This window comes from Salmo salar, chromosome ssa20 (assembly GCF_905237065.1).
Source record: "Salmo salar chromosome ssa20, Ssal_v3.1, whole genome shotgun sequence".
Taxonomy (NCBI): domain Eukaryota; kingdom Metazoa; phylum Chordata; class Actinopteri; order Salmoniformes; family Salmonidae; genus Salmo; species Salmo salar.
In genome coordinates, this window is record NC_059461.1 from 71,225,754 (window position 1) to 71,249,272 (window position 23,519).

Below are 23,519 nucleotides of genomic sequence, written 5' to 3' on the forward strand. Positions count from 1 at the left end.
TTTATCTCTAGCCTTAATGTTAATCTTAGCTTCTCTAGGCCACTGCAGAATCTCTCATCTTGCAGTCATAATTTGTAGACTTACATAATTAGTCTCTCTTGCTCTCCCTCCCTAATCTTCTCAGAATCTCTCATACACACATACCACTCCTCCTTCTCCCCCTCTTGGCTGATCTTACACATTTAAATGGCCTCCCACTGGGCCCAGACATCATTTCAACATCTAGTGTTCATTTACATTTGGTTGAGTTGTCAACTAACGTGAATTCAACGTGAAACTTCACGTCACTTCCTGTTGAATGCGGAACAAAGAAGAGCTTGGTTTTGTTTGTTTGGAAAGTTTGTTGTTTGAAAGTGTATTGGAAAGTTCTTGGTAGCTAGCTTCTTAGGTTGGATCCCGCGACACAGTTGGCATCAGTTGCTGGGACTGCTTGTTTCTTTCCAGTGTTCCTGCCGACCAAGGACAGGTCTGAGGAACTATTTGGCATCACAGCTAGCCCAGCTGCTAGCTAGCTGCATATCAAGCTTGCAGGGTTTTCTTGAAAGCAGCCCACGACGCGGTTAGCCATTGTGGCTGGGACCGCGGATTGTCCCGGGTTTGTGGCTGCCTAGATCCCTGCTGTTTGTTGTTTTCAATCTTCCCCGTGACCTGCCCTGTCTGGAACTGCGAGGATTAACAGTGTAACCTACATTGCTAGCTACCATGACAAAGACCAAAGCCGGCGGGAGTACCGTTGAGGACAGTGGTGTCTCTCTATCACACGTGAAGAATCTTTTCAACGAACAAAAAGAGACCTACAAGCAGTTGTTACAACAACAAGAAAATTGCTTCAAGTATTTTAACCAAATGCTTGTGGATTCTACTAATAAAAGAATGAACGACCTGACCAAAGAGGTCCAGGACCTGAAGAACAGTTTGCAGTTCTCCCAGGGTCAGCTCGATGAGTTGAAACAGGAGAACGGCAAGATGACAGCAATCTGTAAGTCACTGAGAGATGACATTAGTTCTGTGTGTGAATCCATGATAACAATGATATATAAATCAGAGGGACAATCAAGGTGGAACAAATGGTTGTGGACGGAATTGCAGAATCTCCACATGAGACCTGGACGGAGTCTTAGGACAAAGTGAGGGAACTGATCTGTGAGAAATTGAAGATGGACCATAGGAAGATTGAGGTGGAGAGCGCCCACAGGACTGGAAAACCCTCCACCGGCCCAAGTGATAGGCCCAGGCCAATAGTGGACAGGTTCCTGAGGTTCAAGGACAAGGTGGCTGTTCTGGAAAGAGCCAAGAACTTGAGAGGAACATATATCTTCCTTGACGAGGACTATCCTGAAGCTGTGCGCCAGAAGAGGAAAGAACTGATCCCAGCCATGAAAGCTGCCAGAGCGTGTGGGGACATTGCTTACATCCGCTATGACAGGCTCATTGTCAACCCTCCCTCCCAGAAGCCTGGAAGGGATGAGAGAGCCAAGCCTATGGGTTTGTAGCTTCAAACCCGCAGCACACACACACACACACACACACACACACACACACACACACACACACACACACACACAGACACACCAATTGATTAATGGACTGCTGAATGTATATATTTTTCTCTTGCTTTGTTTGCTCTTTCGATATTATGTCTATCTCTGATAAGCTACCCAGGAAAGAGCTGAAAATAGCCCATATTAATATATGTAGCCTTAGAAATAAGGTTCATGAAATCAATAACTTGCTAACATCAGAAAATATTCATATATTAGCCATTTCTGAGACTCACTTAGATACAGTTGAAGTCAGAAGTTTACATACACTTAGGTTGGAGCCATTAAAACTCATTCATCAACCACTCCACAAATTTCTTGTTAACAAACTATAGTTTTGGAAAGTTGGTTAGGACATCTACTTTGTGCATGACATAAGTAATTTTTCCAACAATTGTTTACAGACAGATTATTTCACTTATAATTCACTGTATCACAATTCCAGTGGGTCAGAAGTTTACATACACTAAGTTGACTGTGCCTTTAAACAGCTTGGAAAATTCCAGAAAAATATGTCATGGCTTTCGAAGCTTCTGATAGGCTAATTGACGTCATTTGAGTCAATTGGAGGTGTACCTGTGGATGTATTTCAAGGCCTACCTTCGAACTCAGCACCTCTTTGCTTGACATCATGGGAAAATCAAAAGAAATCAGCCAAGACTTCAGAAAAAACATTGTAGACCTCCACAAGTCTGGTTCATCCTTGGGAGCAATTTCCAAAGCCTGAAGGTACCACGTTCATCTGTACAAACAGTAGTACGCAAGTATAAAGACCATGGGACCACGCAGCCGTCATACCGCTCAGGAAGGAGACGTGTTCTGTCTCCTAGAGATGAACGTACTTTGGTGAGAAAAGTTCAAATTAATCCCAGAGCAACAGCAAAGGACCTTGTGAAGATGCTGGAGGAAACAGGTACAAAAGTACCTATATCCACAGTAAAACGAGTCCTATATCGACATAACCTGAAAGGCCGCTCAGCAAGGAAGAAGCCACTGCTACAAAACCGCCAATAAAAATCCAGACTACGGTTGCAACTGCACTTTTTGGAGAAATGTCCTCTAAGCTGATGAAACAAAAATGTTTGGCCATAATGACCATCGTTATGTTTGGAGGAAAAAGGGGGAGGCTTGCAAGCCGAAGAACACCATCCCAACCATGAAGCACGGGGGTGGCAGCATCATATTGTGGGGGTGCTTTGTCGTGTGGTCCAGTGCTGCAAGGAAAGACCTAGTTAAGCTGCAGCTGGCCCAGAACAGAGTGGCACATTTTGCTCTTAATTGTAATCAGAGGGCTGATATAAATACTATGCATGCCAGTCTCTCTTGTCTAAGAGTTGAGGAGAGACTGACATCATCACTTCCTAGTGCACTTCACAAAATAGATGGCATCATGAGGCAGGAAAATTATGTGGATATATTGAAGCAACATCTCAAGACAACAGTCAGGAAGTTAAAGCTTGGTCGCAAATGGGTCTTCCAAATGGACAATGACCCCAAGCATATATCCAAAGTTGTGGCAATATGGCTTAAGGACAACAAAGTCAAGGTATTGGAGTGGCCATCACAAAGCCCTGACCTCAATCCTATAGAAAATGTGTGTGCAGAACTGAAAAAGCGTGTGCAAGCAAGGAGGCCTACAAACCTGACTCAGTTACACCAGCTCTGTCAGGAGGAATGGGCCAAAATTCACCCAACGAATTATGGGAAGCATGTGGAAGGCTCCCCAAAACGTTTGACCCAAGTTAAACAATTTAAAGGCAATGCTACCAAATACTAATTGAGTGTATGTAAACTTCTGACCCACTAGGAATGTGATGAAAGAAATAAAAGCTGAAATAAATAATTTTCTCTACTATTATTCTGGCATTTCACATTCTTAAAATAAAGTGGTGATCCAAATTGACCTAAGACAGGGAATTTTTACTAGGATTAAATGTCAGTAATTGTGAAACACTGAGTTTAAATGTATTTTGACTAAGGTGTATGTAAACTTCCGACTTCAAATGTAATTAATTTGATGATACAGCAGTAGCAATACAAGGATATAACATCTATAGAAGAGACATAAATGCTTATGAGGGAGGTGTTGCTGTATATATTCAGAGCCATATCCCTGTAATGCTTAGTGAAGATCTTATATTAGTGTTATTGAAGTGTTGTGGTTGCAGGTTCACTTGGCACATCTAAAGCCTTTTCTTTTGGGGTGTTGCTATAGGCCACCAAGTGCTAACAGTCAGTATCTAAATAATATGTGGGAAATGCTTGATAGTGAATGTGATGTAAACAGAGAGGTCTACTTTCTTGGGGACTTGAATATTGACTGGTTTTCATCAAGCTGTCCGCTCAAGAGGAAGCTTCTTACTGTAACCAGTGCCTGTAATCTGGTTCAGGTTATTAATCAACCAACCAGGGTGTTTACAAAACACTACAGGAACAAGATCATCCACATGTATCGATGACATTTTTACTAATACTGTAGAACTTTGTTCTAAAGCTGTATCCTTACCCATTGGATGAAGTGATCACAATATAGTGGCAATTTCCAGGAAAGCCAAAGTTCCAACAGCTGGGCCTAAAATAGTGTATAAGAGATCATACAAAAGATTTTGCTGTGACTCTTATGTGTATGATGTTAAAAATATTTGTTGGTCTGATGTGATTAATGAGGAGCATCCAGACATGCACTTGATGAAATTATGAAATTGCTTGTTCCAATTATTGATAAACATGCACCTGTTGAGAAACTGACTGTTAGAACTGTTAAGGCTCCATGGATTGATGAGGAATTGAAAACCTATATGGTTGAAGAAGTGACTAATACGTCTGGCTGCACATCTGACTGGCTTACATACTGCAAATTGAGAAATGATGTGACTAAACTCAACAAAAAGAAGAAGAAACTGTATTATGAAGCCAAGATCGCTGATATAAATGCTGGAAAAAAGGACCTCTACTCTTTTCTATTTTTACCAATGACCTGCCACTGGCATTAAACAAAGCATGTGTGTCCATGTATGCTGATGATTCAACCATATACGCATCAGCAACCACAGCTAATGAAGTCACTGAAACCCTTAACAAAGAGTTGCAGACTGTTTTGGAATGGGTGGCAAGTAATAAACTGGTCCTGAACATCTCTAAAACTAAGAGCATTGTATTTGGTACAAATCATTCCTTAAGTTCTAGACCTCAGCTGAATCTGGTAATGACTGGTGTGGCTGTTGAACAAGTTGAGGAGACTAAATTACTTGCCATTACTTTAGATTGTTAACTGTCATGGTCAAAGCATATAGATTCAATGGTTGTAAAGATGGAGACAGGTCTGGCCGTTATAAAGAGATGCTCTGCTTTTTTGACACCACACTCCAAAAAGCAAGTTCTGCAGGCTCTAGTTTTGTCTAATCTCTATTATTGTCCAGTCGTGTGGTCCAGTGCTGCAAGGAAAGACCTAGTTAACCTGCAGCTGGCCCAAAACAGAGTGGCACATTTTGCTCTTAATTGTAATCAGAGGGCTGATATAAATACTATGCATGCCAGTCTCTCTTGTCTAAGAGTTGAGGAGAGACTGACGTCATCACTTCTTATTTTTATAAGAAACGTTAATGTGTTGAAAATCCCAAATTGTTTGCACAGTCAACTTACACACAGCTTTGACACAGACACGTATCCCACCAGATATGCCACCAGGGGTCTTTTCACAGTCCCCAAATCCAGAACAAATTCAAGAAAGTGTACAGTATTATATAGCGCCCTAATTGCATGGAACTTCCTTCCATCTCATATTCCTCAAATAAACAGCAAACCTGGTTTCAAAAAACAGATAAAGCGACAGCTCGCGGCACAATGCCTCTCCCCTATTTGACCTATATAGTTTGTGTGTATGCATTGATATATAGGCTACGTGTGCCTTTACATTTATTTTAATGTAGTTCTGTCTTTGAGCTGTTCTTGACTATTGATGTTCTGTATTATGTCATTCTGTATTGTGTTTCGTGTTTTGTGTGGACCCCAGGAAGAGTAGCTACTGCTTTTGCAACAGCTAATGGGGATCCTAATAAAATACCAAATACCAAATCAACAAAAAATGGCATCATGTCATTGAATTTATGTTAAAAGTTTGGTGGAAAAATATGAAATTCCCAACGTCATCACATTCAATGTTTTTGTTGAAATTACGTGGAAACAATGTTGATTCAATTACTTTTTGCCCACTGGGTTGTGTTTGCAAAGAGGGCTTGGTAGATAGGAGCAGCTTAGACTGGTCCGTGATAGACATAGATTAGTGGGCCGGGACACATACTGTATATAACAAAATAGTATCCTCCTATTCTGTTTTTGACAGTTGCCAACTCCTGAATAGCATCATCTGCACAAACCTGCTGGGTGTGCAGTATACGTACATATATATTCTGCCATTTTGGTACAAAGTAAAAACACATAACATCTAAGCATAGGCCGGGGTATAATGAGGGGGTATGGCTGGAGGACAATGACACGAGCTGGGACATGGAATGGAGAGGATCACGTCAAGAGTTGACTACAGACAAATAGGGTTTGGGGGTGGGTAGGTCTCAGAACCCAAAGCGTATAACAACAGTCCTAAATGCAGGTCTGTGAGAGAATACATTTACGGTAAAAAGTGATTGCTCATTTTCCATTGGCAGAGCAAACTGTCTCTAAAAAAACACCAGATTAAATGTTTTGTGTATGTACTAGTCCTGACAAAATAGTGGCAGAAACTCTCCCTGTGAAGCTGCTACTGCCAACTGGAAGGGTGGAGACAGAGTGGAACTACAAAAGCCTGCTTTCAGCTTCCAGCAAAGGCCTTCACTGCTATGAAATATGCCCTATCATAAGCATGTTACTGTCCAAAAGAAACAAAGACCCAAATTCAATCTGACACAGATAAAGGGAGACGGTACTGCTGGTTCACTAAGGATGTTTATATTGCATTGGATGAGTTAACCATGTTCTGTATCGGAAGAGTTAACCATGTTCCGTATCGGAAGAGTTAACCATGTTCCGTATCGGAAGAGTTAACCATGTTCCGTATCGGAAGAGTTAACCAAGTTCTGCATTGAAAGAGTTAACCATGTTCTGTATCGGAGGAGTTAACCAAGTTCTGTATCGGAAGAGTTAACCAAGTTCTGTATCGGAAGAGTTAACCAAGTTCTGTATCGGAAGAGTTAACCAAGTTCTGTATCGGAAGAGTTAACCATGTTCTGTATCGGAAGAGTTAACCAAGTTCTGCATTGAAAGATTTAACCATGTTCTGTATCGGGAGAGTTAACCATGTTCTGTATCGGAAGAGTTAACCAAGTTCTGCATTGAAAGAGTTAACCAAGTTCTGTATCGGAAGAGTTAACCATGTTCTGTATCGGGAGAGTTAACCATGTTCTGTATCGGAAGAGTTAACCAAGTTCTGTATCGGAAGAGTTAACCATGTTCTGTATCGGAAGAGTTAACCAAGTTCTGTATCGGAAGAGTTAACCATGTTCTGTATCGGAAGAGTTAACCAAGTTCTGTATCGGAAGAGTTAACCATGTTCTGTATCAGAAGAGTTAACCAAGTTCTGCATTGGAGGAGTTAACCATGTTCTGCATTGAAGGAGTTAACCAAGTTCTGTATCGGAAGAGTTAACCATGTTCTGCATTGAAGGAGTTAACCAAGTTCTGTATCGGAAGAGTTAACCAAGTTCTGCATTGGAGGAGTTAACCATGTTCTTTAACCATGTTAAAAGTTAAATGGCTCACAAACTGCTCCTATTGTGGACATTTTCAGGGGATATTGACGGGAAGCATCACCTGTCCTGAAATTATAGTAAGCAATGCACAGGAACGTCTTCTCTTGAATAGCCAACTGTTATGCCATGTCACCATCAGCTAAGGGACCTGGTCCAGAGTAGATGGAATCTGAGGAGTCCAAGATGATCGCCCTCTCTAAGTCAGATGCAAACTTACCAACCTAACCTGGGTACTTTAACCTTTCAGAGGGGACTGTACAGGGATACCATTACATAGTCTCTTGCTTTCCCTTTCTTCACACACACACTTATTTATTTTATTTTTATTTCATCTTTGTTTAACCAGGTAGGCCAGTTGAGAACAAGTTCTCATTTACAACTGCGACCTGGCCAAGATAAAGCAAAGCAGTGCGACAAAAACAACAACACAGAGTTACACTTAAACAAACATACAGTCAATAACATAATAGAAAAATCAATGTACAGTGTGTGCAAATGTAGAAGATTAGGGAGGAAAGGCAATAAATAGGCCATAGAGGCGAAATAATTACAATTTAGCATAAACACTGGAGTGATAGATGTGCAGATGAGGATGTGCAAGTAGAGATACTGAGGAGAAAAAGAGCAAGAAGATAAATAACAATATGGGGATGAGGTAGTTGGTTGTGCTATTTACAGATTCGCTGTGTACAGGTACAGTGATCGGTAAGCTGCTCTGACAGCTGACGCTTAAAGTTAGAGTGGGAGATATAAGTCTCCAGCTTCAGTGATTTTTGCAATTCGTTCCAGTCATTGGCAGCAGAGAACTGGAAGGAAAGGCGGCCAAAGGAAGTGTTGGCTTTGGGGATGACGGGTGAAATATACCTGCTGGAGCGCGTGCTACGGGAGGGTGTTGCTATGGTGACCAATGAGCTGAGATAAGGCGAGGCTTTAACTAGCAAAGACTTATAGATGACCTGGAGCCAGTGGGTTTGGCGACGAATATGTAGCGAGGGCCAGTCAACGAGAGCATACAGGTCGCAGTGGTGGGTAGTATATGGGGCTTTGGTGACAAAACGGATGGCACTGTGATAGACTACATCCAGTTTGCTGAGTAGAGTGTTGGAGGCTATTTTGTAAATGGCATTGCCAAAGTCAAGGATCGGTAGGATAGTCAGTTTTATGAGGGTATGTTTGGCAGCGTGAGTGAAGGAGGCTTTGTTGTGAAATAGGAAGCTAATTCTAGATTTAATTTTGGATTGGAGATGCTTAATGTGAGTCTGGAAAGAGAGTTTACATTCTAACCAGACACCTAAGTATTTGTAGTTGTCCACATATTCTAAGTCGGAACTGTCCAGAGTAGCGATGCTAGTCGGGCAGGCGGGAGGGTGCAGGCAGAAATCGGTTGAAGAGCATGCATTTAGTTTTACTAGCATTTAAAAGCTGTTGGAGGCCACGGAAGGAGGGTTGTATGGCATTGAAGCTTGTTTGGAGGTTTGTTAACACAGTGTCCAAAGAAGGGCCAGATGTATACAGAATGGTGTCGTCTGAGTAAAGGTGGATCAAAGAATCTCCAGCAACAGGAGCGACATCATTGATATATTCAGAGAAAAAAGTCGGCCCGAGAATTGAACCCTGTGGCACCCCCATAGAGACTGCCAGAGGTCCGGACAACAGGCCCTCCGATTTGACACACTGAACTCTATCTGAGAAGTAGTTGATGAACCAGGCGAGGCAGTCATTTGAGAAGCCAAGGCTATTGAGTCTGCCGATAAGAATGCACTGATTGACAGAGTCAAAAGCCTTGGCCAGGTCAATGAAGATGGCTGCACAGTACTGTCTTTTATTGATGGCGGTTATGATATCTTTTAGGACCTTGAGCGTGGCTGAGGAGCACCCACGACCAGCTCGGAAACCAGATTGCATAGTGGAGAAGGTACGTTGGGATTCTAAATGGTCGGTGATCTGTTTGTTAACTTGGCTTTCGAAGATTTTAGAATGGCAGGGCAGGATGGATATAGGTCTATAACAGTTTGGGTCTAGAGTGTCTCGGCAGCTATCCAATCTTCGGAGATCTCATACGATACAAAAGAGAGGTTGAATAGGCTAGTAATAGGGTTTACAACAATTTTGGCAGATAATTTTAGATAGAGAGGGTCCAGATTGTCTAGCCCAGTTGATTTGTAGGGATCCAGATTCTGCAGCTCTTTCAGAACATCAGCTGTCTGGATTTGGGTGAAGGAGAAGCGGGGGGGGGCGGGGGGCTTGGGCAAGTTGCTGCAGGAGGTGCAGAGCTGTTGGCCGGGGTAGGGTTAGCCAGGTGGAAAGCATGGCCAGCCGTACAAAAATGCTTATTGAAATTATCGATTGTCGTAGATTTATCGGTGGTGACAGTGTTTCCTATCCTTAGTGCAATATTCAGCTGGGAGGAGGTGCTCTTATTCTCCATGGACTTTAGTGTCCCAAAACGTTTTGGAATTAGTGCTACAGGATGCAAATTTCTGTTTAAAAAAGCTAGCCTTAGCTTTCCTAACTGACTGAGTATATTGGTTCCTGACTTCCCTGAAAAGTTGCATATCGCGGGGGCTCTTCGATGCTAAAGCAGAACGCCACAGGATGTTTTTGTGCTGGTCAAGGGCAGTCAAGTCTGGGGTGAACCAAGGGCTATATCTGTTCTTAGTTCTACATTTTTTGAATGAGGCATGCTTATTTAAGATGGTGAGGAAAGTACTTTTAAAGAATAAGCAGGCATCCTCTACTGACGGGGTGAGGTCTATATCCTTCCAGGATACCCGGGCCAGGTCGATTAGAAAGGCATGCTCGCTGAAGTGTTTAAGGTGAGCGTTTGACAGTGATGAGGGGTGGTCGTTTGACCGCGGACCCATTACGCACGCAGTCAATGAGGCAGTGATCGCTGAGATCCTGGTTGAAGACATCAGAGGTTTATTTAGAGGGCAAATTGGTCAGGATGATATCTAAGAGGGTGCCCATGGTTACGGGTTTAGGGTTGTACCTGGTAGGTTCCTTGATAATTTGTGTGAGATTGAGGGCATCTAGCTTAGATTGTAGAACGGCCGGGGTGTTAAGCATGTCCCAGTTTAGTTCACCTAACAGTACGAACTCTCAAGATAGATGGGGCAATCAATTCACATGTGGTGTCCAGGGCACAGCTAGGGGCTGAGGGGGTCTATAACAAGTGACAACGTTGAGAGACTTGTTTCTGGAAAGGTGGATTTTTAAAAGTAGAACCTCGAATTGTTTGGGCACAGACCTGAATAGTATAACAGAACTCTGCAGGCTATCTCTGCAGTAGATTGCAACTCTGCCCCCTTTGGCAGTTCTGTCTTGTCGGAAAATGTTGTAGTTGGGGATGGAAATTTCTGGATTTTTGGTGGCCTTCCTAAGCCAGGATTCAGACATGGCTAGGACATCAGGGTTGGCGGAGTGTGCTAAAGCAGTGAATAAAACAAACTTAGGGAGGAGGCTTCTGATGTTAACATGCATGAAACCAAGGCTTTTACGGTTACAGAAGTCAACAAATGAGAGCACCTGGGGAATGGGAGTGGTGCTGGGGGCTGCAAGGCCTGGGTTAACCTCTGCATCACCAGAGGAACAGAGTAGGAGTAGGGTAAGGGTACGGCTAAAGCCTATAAGAACTGGTCGTCTAGTGCGTTCGGAACAGAGTAAAAGGAGCAGATTTCTGGCCGTGTAAGAATAGATTCAAGGCATAATGTAGAGACAAGGGTATGGTAGGATGTGAGTACAGTGGAGGTAAACCTAGGCATTTTGTGAGAGAGGTTTGTGAGAGAGGTTTTGTCTCTAGAGGCACCAGTTAAGCCAGGTGAGGTCACTGCATGTGTGTGTGTGGGGGGGGGGGGACAAAAAGGCTATCTAAGGCATATTGGGCAGGGCTGGGGGCTCTACAGTGAAATAATATAATAATCACTAACCAAAACAGCAATAGACAAGGCATATTGACATTAGTAAGAGGCATGTGTAGCCGAGTGATCTTAGGGTTCTATGAGTAGCAATAGGTGAGTCAGGGAGCCGATTCAGTAGTCGATACTACGCTAGGCAAGCTGGAGACCCAGCGATTCAGACAGCTAGCGGGACGGGGCTAGCAGATGGGCCTTCCACAACGTCACAACGTTAGAGCCTGTTGAAACCACCTCGGACAATTACGCCGGCAGACCAGTTGTGATGGATCGGCGGGGCTCCATGTCGGCAGTAAAGGGTCCAGGCCAATTGGCAAAAGAGGTATTGTAGCCCAAGAATTAGCTGGTGGACCTCTTCGGCTAAACGGGAGATGGGTCTAGCTCGAGGCTAGCTCAAGGCTAACTGGTGCTTGCTTTGGGACATAGACGTTAGCCAGGAGTAGCCACTCGGATCCGGTGTAAAGGTTCAGAGCTTGCGGTGGGAATCCGGAGATGTGGTAGAGAAAAAGCTGTCCGATATGCTCTGGGTTGATATCGTGCAGACTGGCAGGTATTGACTGAGCTGAGGCTGGCTGGTGTCCGAGTTAACGGTGAAGACCACTAGCAGTGGCTAACTGACTACTAGCTAGTAGCTAGTTAGCTGGCTAGCTCCTGATGGGGGTTCCGGTTATAAAGTATAAAAATAGCAGATCCGACCACATTGGGTGAGGCGGGTTGCAGGAGTGTATATTCAGTCCGTAGATGGAAGGTGAGAATAAAATATATACGAAATATATACGGGGGAAAAAACGAGGAAAATTATATTTACACGGGACAGGATGGGACAAGACAAACACACGTCCGACTGCTACACCATCTTGGAACAACCAAAATGCACAACCACATACACAGTGTGACTTAATAGTACCTGTATGAGTTCAGGTCTGAGGTTGATGGTGCAGAGCCAGTCTCCCAGTCGAGGGTAGCTGGCCAGAGCCTGGGTCCTCTGTCTCTCAGGCACTCTCTGCTTACACTGCAGCTGCTTACAGATGTACTTAATCAGCTTCACCTGGAGGGGGCGACAACACAAACACAAGAGTGATAAGACGCCGCTTGGTCTGATCTCCAAAAATATTGATGGGGAAAATGTAATTAAGAAAGTTCACAAAATAACTGAAACAGAGACGATGCTAAGCAAAAGCATAATCCTGAAAGTAATTATAACAAAGTAGAACAAAATGAGTGGAAACTAAAACTTGCAGCACAGTGTGTGGGAGTTTCATTTAATTTTAACAAAGGAGACAAACTGACAACTGCAGGTGTGAAACCCACTGATGTTTGAGAACAAACTGCATAGTATTTCTTTCTTGTTATTTTCAGCATGAGGTCTGGTGTTCTATGCAAAACGCAGGTGAGAAGTGAGACTAAGCTCAGGCTGAAGAAATCCCCCTGTCAACTGAGAGAGAGAGAGAGGGAGAGAGATCCATTGAGTGTAGATGAGAACACCTGCTCTTTCCATGACATAGACTGACCAGGGGAAAGCCATGATCCCTTATTGATGTCACTTATTAAATCCACTTCAATCAGTTAAGGTGAAGGAGAGGAGACAGGTTAAAGAAGAATTTTTAAGCCTTGATACAATTGAGACATGGATTGTGTATGTGTGCCATTCAGAGGGTGAATGGGAAAGACAAAATATTTAAGTGCCTTTGAATGGGGTATGGTATTAGGTGCCATGCACAACAGTTTGTGTCAAGAACTGCAACATTGCTGGGGTTTCACGCTCAACCGTTTCCCGTGTGTATCAAGAATGGTCCACCACCCAAAAGACACAACTTGACACAACTGTGGGAAGCATTGGAGTCAACACTGGCCAGCATCTCCGTGGAACGTTTTTTCTACACCTTGTCGAGTCCATGCCCCAACGAATTGAGGCTGTTCTGAGGGCAAAAGGGGTGGGGGGGTGTTACTCCATATTAGGAAGGTGTTCCTAATGTTTTGTACTCTCAGGCCTTAAAAAGGATAACTTTGTCTCAGAAGCACCTCAGTGTTAAAAACTCTCAAGAACATGAATGTAGAATTTTGATGAAGGAGAGGAAACGAGGAGAAAAAGCCTCTGTAGAATATTGATATGCACTCCTACCTCCTTAACAGAGAAGGTAGAGGGGGAGGGGACAGTTTCAGTTCATCCTTGACTTACTGTGTTTTTAACAGTTCTCCACTCAGAGCAGCTAACAGCAAATAGTCCTCATTAGATACAAACTCAAAAGGAAAATTTTTTATCATGGGGGCGTCGGCCTGTGCCACTGCCATGACAACTGAGCGCCATGGAAACCCTGCAGCCACCAATGGCAGAATCCGTTTATGTCAAAGATGAGATTATGGGCTATAGACCAGTTAGAGCAAGGATGAGCAACACTAATGGGGGTGTGGGCCATAAAAGTCGGGAGGAACTATTGGATATAAGAGCAACGTCAACTTACTAACATTACGACCAGGAATACGACTTTCCCAAAGCGGATCCTCGGTTTGGTCCACCACCCAGGACAATGGATCGGATCCCAGCCGGCGACCCAAAACAATGGCGCCGCAGAAGGGGCAGACGGAGCGGTCTTCTGGTCAGGCTCCGTAGACAGGCAGATCGCGCACCGCTCCCGAGCATACGACTCGCCAATGTCCAGTCTCTTGACAACAAGGTAGACGAAATCCGAGCAAGGGTTGCTTTCCAGAGAGACATCAGAGATTGTTATGTTCTTTGTTTCACGGAAACATGGCTCACTCGGGATACGTCATCAGAGTCGGTACAGCCACCTGATTTCTTCACGCATCGCGCCGACAGAAACAAACATCTCTCTGGTAAGAAGAAGGGCGGGGGTGTATGCCTTATGATTAACGAGACGTGGTGTGATCATAACAACATACAGGAACTCAAGTCCTTTTGTTCACCTAACCTAGAATTGCTGACAATCAAATGCCGACCACATTATCTAAAAAGATAATTATTTTCGATCATAATCACAGTCGTGTATATCTCCCCCAAGCAGACACATCGACGGCCCTAAAAGAACTTCATTTTACTCTATGTAAACTGGAAACCACATATCCTGAGGCTGCATTTATTGTAGCTGGGGATTTTAACAAGGCTAATCTGAAAACAAGGCTCCCTAAATTTTATCAGCATATCGAATGTGCGGATGTGCGGGCTGGCAAAACCCTGGATCATTGTTATTCTAACTTCCGCGACGCATATGAAGACCTCCCCCGCCCTCCTTTCGGTAAATCTGACCACGACTCCATTTTGTTGCTCCCAGCCTATAGACTAAAACAGGATGCGCCCGTGGTCAGGTCTGTTCAACGCTGGTCCGACCAATTGAATTCCACGCTTCAAGATTGCTTCGATCACATGGACTGGGATATGTTCCACATAGCGTTGGACAATAACATTGATGAATACGCTGATTCGGTGAGCGAGTTTATTAGCAAGTGCATTGGTGATGTTGTACCCACAGCATCTATTAAAACATTCCCCAACCAGAAACCGTGGATTGATGGCAGCATTCGCGCAAAACTGAAAGCGCGAACCACTGCTTTTAATCAGGGCAAGTGGGACCGAAAACATGACCGAATACAAACAGTGTAACTATTCCCTCCGCAAGGCAATCAAACAAGCTAAGCGTCAGTATAGAGACAAAGTAGAGTCGCAATTCAACAGCACAGACACGAGAGGTACAGTGAGGGAAAAAAGTATTTGATCCCCTGCTTATTTTGTACGTTTGCCCACTGACAAAGAAATGATCAGTCTATAATTTTAATGGTAGGTTTATTTGAACAGTGAGAGACAGAATAACAACAAAAAAATCCAGAAAAATGCATGTCAAAAATGTTATAAAATGATTTGCATTTTAATGAGGGAAATAAGTATTTGACCCCCTCTCAATCAGAAAGATTTCTGGCTCAGGTGTCTTTTACACAGGTAATGAGCTGAGATTTCAATCAGTTTCAATCTTCTCAGCAGGTCCTCTCAAGCTCTGTCAGGTTGAATGGGGAGTGTTGCTGCACAGCTATTTTCAGGTCTCTCCAGAGATGTTCGATCAGGTTCAAGTCCGGGCTCTGACTGGGCCACTCAAGGACATTCAGAGACTTACATTTACATTACATTTTAGTCATTTAGCAGACGCTCTTATCCAGAGCGACTTACAGTAGTGAATGCATACATTTCATTAAAAAAAAAAATCCGTACTGGTCCCCCGTGGGAAGCGAACCCACAACCCTGGCGTTGCAAACACCATGCTCTACCAACTGAGCCAAACGAGACTTGTCCCGAAGTCACTCCTGTGTTGTCTTGGCTGTGTGCTTAGGGTCATTGTCCAATTAGAAGGTGAACCTTTGCCCCAGTCTGAGGTCCTGAGTGCTCTGGAGCAGGTTTTCATCAAGGATCTCTCTGTACCTTGCTCCGTTCATCTTTTCCTCGATCCTGTCTAGTATCCCAGTCCCTGCCACTGAAAAACATCCCCACAGCATGACGCTGCCACGACCATGCTTCACAGTAGGGATGGTGCCAGGTTTCTTCCAGATGTGTTGTTTGGTATTCAGGCCAAAGACTTCAATCTTGGTTTCATCAGACCAGAGAATCTTGTTTCTTCACCTCTATGGCCTATTTATTGCCTACCTCCCTACTCTTCTACATTTGCACACACTGTACATAGATTTTTCTATTGTGTTATTGACTGTATGTTTGTTTATGTGTAACTCTGTGTTGTTGTTTTTGTCGCACTGCTTTACTTTATCTTGGTCAGGTCGCAGTTGTAAATGAGAACTTGTTCTCAACTGGCCTACCTGGTTAAATACAGGTGAAATAAAAAAAATTTAAAAAAATGTTTCCCATGGTCTGAGAGTCTTTAGGTGCCTTTTGGCAAACTCCAAGTGGGCTGTCATGTGCCTTTTACTGCGGAGTGGCTTCCGTCTGGCTACTCTACCATAATGGCCTGATTGGTGGATTGTCGCAGAGATGGTTGTCCTTCTGGAAGATTCTCCTCTCTACAGAGGAACTCTAGAGCTCTGTCAGAGTGACCATCGGGTTCTTATTCGCCTCCCTGACCAAGGCCCTTCTCCCCTGATTGCTCAGTTTGGCCGGGCGGCCAGCTCTAGGATGAGTCTTGGTGGTTCCAAACTTCTTCCATTTAAGAAGCCATTGTGTTCTCGGGGACCTTCAATGCTGCAGACATTTTTTAGTACCCTTCCCCAGATCTGTGCCTCAACACAATCCTGTCTCAGAGCTCTACGGACAATCCTTCGACCTCATGGCTTGGTTTTTGCTCTGACATGCACCTTCAACTGTGGGACCTTATATAGACAGGTGTGTGCCTTTCCAAATCATGTCCAATCAATTGGATTTACCACAGGGGCACTCCCATCTCAAGGATGATCAATGGAAACAGGATGCACCTGAGCTCAATTTCGAGTCTCATAGCAAAGGGTCTGAATACTTATGTAAATAAGGTATTTCTGTTTTTTTTATTATACATTTGAAAATTCTAAAAACCTGATTTAGCTTTGTCATTATGTGGTATTGTGAGTAGATTGCTGAGAAAGAATATATACTTAATCAATTTTAGAATAAGGCTGTAAAGTAAGGGGTCTGAATACTTTCTGAAAGTATCCCTCTGTCCAGTCACAATAATTACTTCTAGTCTTACCCCTCTGTCCAGCCACAAACATTACTTCTAGCACTTTTTGGAGCTGAATTTAATAGGGCAGTGTTTTAAGTATTTCGTTTTTTCAAAGCCGGATTTTAACTTACCTCTTACCCCAAAAGCTGCAACTGTAAATCTAGATGTTTTAGTTCATGTGTAAGCTCCCATCTTCAAACACTGATGGCCCTGGTAGGTTTTAGGGAGCCTGGCCTAGTCAAATCAAATCAAATTGTATTTGTCATATGCACCGTGAAATGCTCACTTACAAGCCCTTAACCAACAATGCAGACTTTTTTAAAGAAAATATTTGCTAAAAAATATAAATAATAATAAAGTAACAAAAAAAGTTACACAATAAAATACAAATAATTAGGCTATATAAAGGGGGTACCGGTACTGAGTAAATGTGCGTGGCTACGGCTTAGTCGAGGTAATTCAGATCATATGTACATGTAGGTAGGGGTAAAGTGACTATGCATAGATAATAAACAGCGAGTAGCAGCAGCGTAAAAAGGGGGGTCAATGCAAATAGTCTGGATAGCCATTTGATTAACTGTTTAGCAGTCTAACGGCTTGGGGGTAGAAGCTGTTAAGGAGCCTTTTGAACCTAGACTTGGCACTCAGGTACCGCTTGCCGTGTGCTCACTGGAACAACATTAAAGTTTTATCAGCACTAGACCAGTCTGAGGGAGACTGTCTCTGAATGCCCTCCTGTCTCTCTCCCTATCAGAGAATGGCCGTAGTTGATTTGATGCACTTGACTGAGCGACTAGAGTAAACCAGGCGGTGTTGGTTTGCACCAGACAACGCCTGGCCTCGTTCCACTGTGGCGCTCGCCGTTATTCACTGTCTATCTTTCTCTCCATCTCCCAGCTCTGTTACATGGCATTGACACTCAGCAAGGGGTGGGGCACGATGAGTGGGTCCATGGGGCAGACAGGCAGCACGTATCTATGCCCACCTGTTTTACCACAGTGTATGTAACCAAATTGTGTGTATTGTGTGTGACAATGACCCAAGGGAAGGGCCTATTCACTGATAGAATAAAGGAGGTGGCCTTGGCTGCCAGTGCTCAACCTTTCAATGTTAGTCTCTATGTACCAGACAAAGCCTGCGTGGGGGTGGGATGATAATGGTTTAAGGTATAATTCTCAGTCACTATCCCAGTTCATATTTTGAAGCTGTGCTTGTACTGTATATTGCGGTTATAAAAAATACCACAGTACCCACATTTTTTCCATCTGTGGAAAAAACATTTGTGTGCGTCTTAGTGAAGGCAAAGGAAACAGTGATAGATGTGACAAAGAGTGCGAGCGAAAAGGTCAAGAAAGGAAGGAGAAAGCGAACAAGACGGAGGGAAAGAAATATGAAAGGGGGGGACAGATCGTTTGCAAAACCACATGGGAGTTTCCTGACACCACACGACCTATCATTTTGTATTTCTGTTTCTTCCACTGACTTTACCGTAGCTGCTGCTTAGGAAAATCGTCAAAATGATCAAACTAGCACTTCTATGATCTTACCAATGAAGTGGGAGAGAGACTCAAAAGTAAAAATCTCTGAAAAATGATGATCAATAGAGATAATACGGGCCATGTGTCACAAAAAGAGCCGTGTTGAATAGACCAAACTGCAGCGGGAATATGGATGCTCATGTTTTAATTCAAAAAAGGAGTAACGCATCCACTGGAAAACAATATACACGACAGGAACAGTTTTGCAGGCACACAACACGCAGTGCAAAAACAACTACCCACGAAAACCAAACAAACACACACCTACTTATGGGACTCCCAATCAGAGGCAACTAGAAACACCTGCCTCCAATTGAGAGTCCAGCACCCAAAACTACACATAGAAAAACAAACCTAGAACCTATACCAAACTAATACACCCCACTACACCACACACAAAACCCCATAATACAAAACAAATATACCTCTGCCATGTCCTGACCAAATATAATAGAAATAATACCTAAATATTGGTCAGGACGTGACACCATGTCCATCCCTGGGTTGCCAGATCTGATTCCAGAGTAGAAGCTGACCACCGGAACATTAGTTAGTGTATGGAAATCAGATGAGGGCTATTAATTAGGTGTGGTCAGTCTGTAGATTTAACTTTAGACTGAAGGAGTCACAGGGCTCTGTAATAAGGTCACAGTAGCACTAGGGCTGTGGCGGTCATGACATTTTGTCGGCCGGTGATTGTCATGCAAATAACTGCCGGTCTCAGAGTAACGTTAATGAACATAAACATGTTTAGCATTCCTTGGCTCCCACGCAGAGCCTAGAAGCCACTGATGCGGACTTTCGGAACATCTACTTTTAAAAAAGTCTAATTAAGTGTAATAAATCCATTTAACTTAGCCTACACCATCACAATAAACCCATTATGTATTTTAGGAAGGTCTAAAGAAACATTACGTGAAGAAAATGTAGCCTAATTCAGAAGAACAGAACAGCATATTCTGAGTCGTCCTTATCCCTGATCTGGATATGCCATATGGCTACACAAGTAAAGCTGTCATCAAGGCAAAGGGTGGCTACTTTGAAGAATCTCAAATATAAAATATATTTTGATTTGTATAACACTTTTTATTTGTCCACTTTAGTTGTTATACAAACCTTGTCAAAACATATAGGCCTATGGGCTAGGCTACATGATGCATGCCACTATGATTTGAAAAAGTAGGAAAAAAAGGCATGCGCTCTTTATTGCCTTAGACTGCACACGCTGAGCATCATTCACAAGTGATAATATAGTCACCCATCAGACTATTCTCAATGTAATCTTGTCTTCACATATACTAAATAATATATGTGTGAAATGAGTTTTCATTTAGGACGGGCCATTATCATGCACTTGTCGGAACAGGGGCAGGGTAAAAGAATACATGACATGCGTAGCACGCTTTTCCCACAGGTTCATTTTCATGCCAGCCAGGCTACTCCGGTTGTAAAGCGAAGCAATGTGCATATTAATCTTAGAAAAGTTGAGGAATAAATATAGTTAGCCTACTTCACTGCAGCTAATATGAGGAAGTTGAAAACCAGTCGGAAACACAACACCACTTCTGCAATTACATAAGAAAAATGTTTCAGGCAGCACCAAACATCTCTCCATTTCTTCATCATCTGGTGTCCAGCAACGCTCGAATCTAGCCTATCCCAACCCCCCACACACCTGTCCTGTCCTGACAGACAACATCTACATCTTGTGGTCAGAGTCCTTTATCCATCTCTTTAAGGCAATGACAGCGTAGGACAGTGCTACTCGTCTGCAATATCCATTGTAAACACAATACAGGCCGTTGTCACGTCCTGACCATAGTAAGTTGTTATTTTCTATGGTAGAGTAGGTCAGGGCGTGACAGGGGATGTTTGTCTATGTTTTGTATTTCTATGTTCAGTTTCTAGTTTTGTATTTCTATGTTGGTTTTGTTTGGTATGATCTCCAATTAGAGGCAGCTGGACGTCGTTGTCTCTAATTGGAGGTCATATTTAAGCTGATGTTTGTCCCACCTGTTTTTGTGGGTGATTATTTGGGAGTAGTGTTTGTTTCTCCTCTGCGTCACGGTTTGTTGTTTTGTTGTTTCAAGTTATTGGTGTATTTGCAAACGTTTCAAGGTAATAATAAATGTGTGGAACGAAACACACGCTGCACTTTGGTCTGCTCCTTTTGACAGGCGTGACAGAATCACCCACCACCAAAGGACCAAGCAGCGTGGTATGGATCAGCAGGACAAATGGACTTGGGAGGAGATATTGGACGGGAAAGGACCCTGGAGGCAGGCTGGGGAGTATCGCCGTCCTAAGGAGGAGATCGAGGCAGCAAGAGCGGAGCGGTGATACTACGAGGCGCTATATCCACCAAGAGGCAAGTGCGAGAGGCACCCCCAAAAAACATTTTTTGGGGGGGCACACGGGGAGATTGGCAGAGTCAGGTTGGAGACCTGAGCCAACTCCCCGTGCTTACCGTGGGGAGCGAGTGACCGAGCAAGCACAGTGTTATGCGGTGATGCGCACTGTGTCGCAGGGCGCACTCACAGCCCGGTGCGCTCGGTGCATGCTCCTCACCGTTGCCGTGCTAGAGTTGGCCGTCTGCCAGGAAGAAGTCGAGCTGGCTCAGCGTATCTGGTCTCCAGTGCGTCTCTTCGGCCCAGGTTATCCTGCGCCTGCTCTACGCACGGTACCCTCCCGTTCACCAGCGCAGCCCAGTTCGTCCTGTGCCAGCGCTCCGCCCTTGCTGGGCTCAAATAACCATCCAGCCAGGACGGGGTGTGCCAGCCCTAAGCTCCAGACCTCCAGTGTGCCTCCACGGCCCAGTATACCCTGTGCCTGCTCTGAGCACCCAGTCTCCTGTGCGTCTCCCCAGTCCGGTGAGACCGGTTCCAGCTCCACGTAGGAAGCCTCCAGTGATGATCAATGGTCCGAAGGCTCCAGTGATAATCCATGGCACGAAGCCTCCAGTGATGAGCCATGGCCCGGAGCCTGTAGTGATAATCCATGGCACGAAGCCTCCAGTGATGATCCACGGCACGGAGCCTGCAGCGACGCTCCCCAGTCCGGAGCCTCCGGCGACGCTCCCCAGTCCGGAGCCTCCCCCGACGCTCCCCAGTCCGGAGCCTCCAGCGACGGCCTGCAGCCCAGAACCTCCAGCGCTGATCTACAGTCCGGTGGTACAGAAGCAGAGGGATCAGCGGGTGGAGCGGGGGTTACGCCCCGAACCCGAGCCGCCTCCTCCACGGGGGGATGCACTGGATAAGAAGGTTCTGGGTACTGCACCTGAGCCGCCATAAACATTAGTCACCCACCCTACCCTCCCTTTGTGTTTTTTTTTTTGGGGGGGGGTTGTTATTTAGGGGGTTTTGCTGTTTTGTGTAGGTGCGGTCGGAGTCCGCACCTTTGGGGGGGGGTACTGTCACGTCCTGACCATAGTAAGTTGTTATTTTCTATGGTAGAGTAGGTCAGGGCGTGACAGGGGGTGTTTGTCTATGTTTTGTTCAGTTTCTAGTTTTGTATTTCTATGTTGGTTTTGTTTGGTATGCTCTCCAATTAGAGGCAGCTGGTCATCGTCTCCTCTAATTGGAGGTCATATTTAAGCTGATGTTTGTCCCACCTGTTTTTGTGGGTGATTATTTGTGAGTAGTGTTTGTTTCTCCTCTGCGTCACAGTTTGTTGTTTCAAGTTAATGGTGTATTTGCAAACTTTCACGGTAATAATAAATATGTGGAACGAAACACACGCTGCACTTTGGTCCACTCCTTTTGACAGCCGTTTACACCAGTGGCGGTTCTAGCTTGTATGGCTCCCTGGGCGAACCCAGCCTTCAGCCACCATTGTGCACGAATTGTAATTTTTTTATTCAGACATTTGGAACGACACCAATAAATAATCATAACATTTACACTACTGTTCAAAAGTTTGGGGACACTTAGATATGTCCTTGTTTTTGAAAGAAAAGCACATTTTTTTTGTCCACTAAAATAACATCAAATTGATCAGAAATACAGTGTAGACATTGTTAATGTTGTAAATGACAATTGTACCTGGAAACGGCAGATTTTTTTTTTTAATGGAATATCTACAGTTGAAGTTGGAAGTTTACATACACGAGTCATTAAAAATCGTTTTTCAACCACTGCACAAATTTCTTGTTAACAAACTCAGTGCCTCTTTGCTTGACATCATGGGGACATCAGCCAAGACCTCAGAATAAAAAATGTAGACCTCCACGAGTCTGGTTCATCCTTGGGAGCAATTTCCAAACGCCTGACGGTACCACGTTCATCTGTACAAACAATAATACGCAAGTATAAACACCATGGGACCACGCAGCCGTCATACCGCTCAGGAAGGAGACGCGTTCTGTCTCCTAGAGATGAACGTACTTTGGTGCGAAAAGTGCAAATCAATCCCAGAACAACAGAAAAAGACCTTGTGAAGATGCTGGAGGAAACAGGTACAAAAGTATCAATATCCAGAGTAAAATTTGTTGTATATCGACATAACCTGAAAGGCCGCTCAGCAAGGAAGAATCCACTGCTCCAAAACCACCATTAAAAAGCCAGACCTCGGTTTGCAACTGCACATGGGGCCAAAGTTTGTACTTTTTGGAGAAATGTCCTCTAAGCTGATGAAACAAAAATAGAACTGTTTGGCCATAATGACCATCGTTATGTTTGGAGGAAAAAGGGGAGGCTTGCAAGCCAAAGAACACCACCCCAACCGTGAAGCACAGGGGGTGGCAGCATCATGTTGTGGGGGTGGTTTGCTGCAGGAGGGACTGGTGCACTTCGCAAAATAGATGGCATCATGAGGCAGGAAAATTATGTGGATATATTGAAGCAAAATCTCATGACATCAGTCAGGAAGTTAAAGCTTGGTCGCAAATGGGTCTTCCAAATGGACAATGACCCCAAGTATACTTCCAAAGTGTGGCAAAATAGCTTAAGGACAACAAAGTCAAGGTATTGGAGTGGCCATCACAAAGCCCTGACCTCAATCCCATAGACAGTTGTGGGCAGAACTGAAAAAGCATGTGCGAGCAAGGAGGCCTACAAACCTGACAGTTACACCAGCTCTGTCAGGAGGAATGGGCCAAAATTTACCCAATTTATTGTAGGAAGCTTGTGGAAGGCTCC

The 23,519-nt window shown here is 44.1% G+C and overlaps 1 protein-coding gene across 2 annotated transcripts in view; it reads right to left on the minus strand.

The window, feature by feature from the left end:
• LOC106581250 (kinase suppressor of Ras 1) overlaps positions 1-23,519 on the minus strand; it is a 62,779-nt gene that overhangs the window by 33,536 nt on the left and 5,724 nt on the right. For both annotated transcript variants that reach the window (XM_045703882.1, XM_045703883.1), the window contains exon 2: positions 12,106-12,246. In XM_045703882.1, coding sequence (XP_045559838.1) covers positions 12,106-12,246 — 141 coding nt within the window. The remainder of the gene's footprint in view (positions 1-12,105; positions 12,247-23,519) is intronic.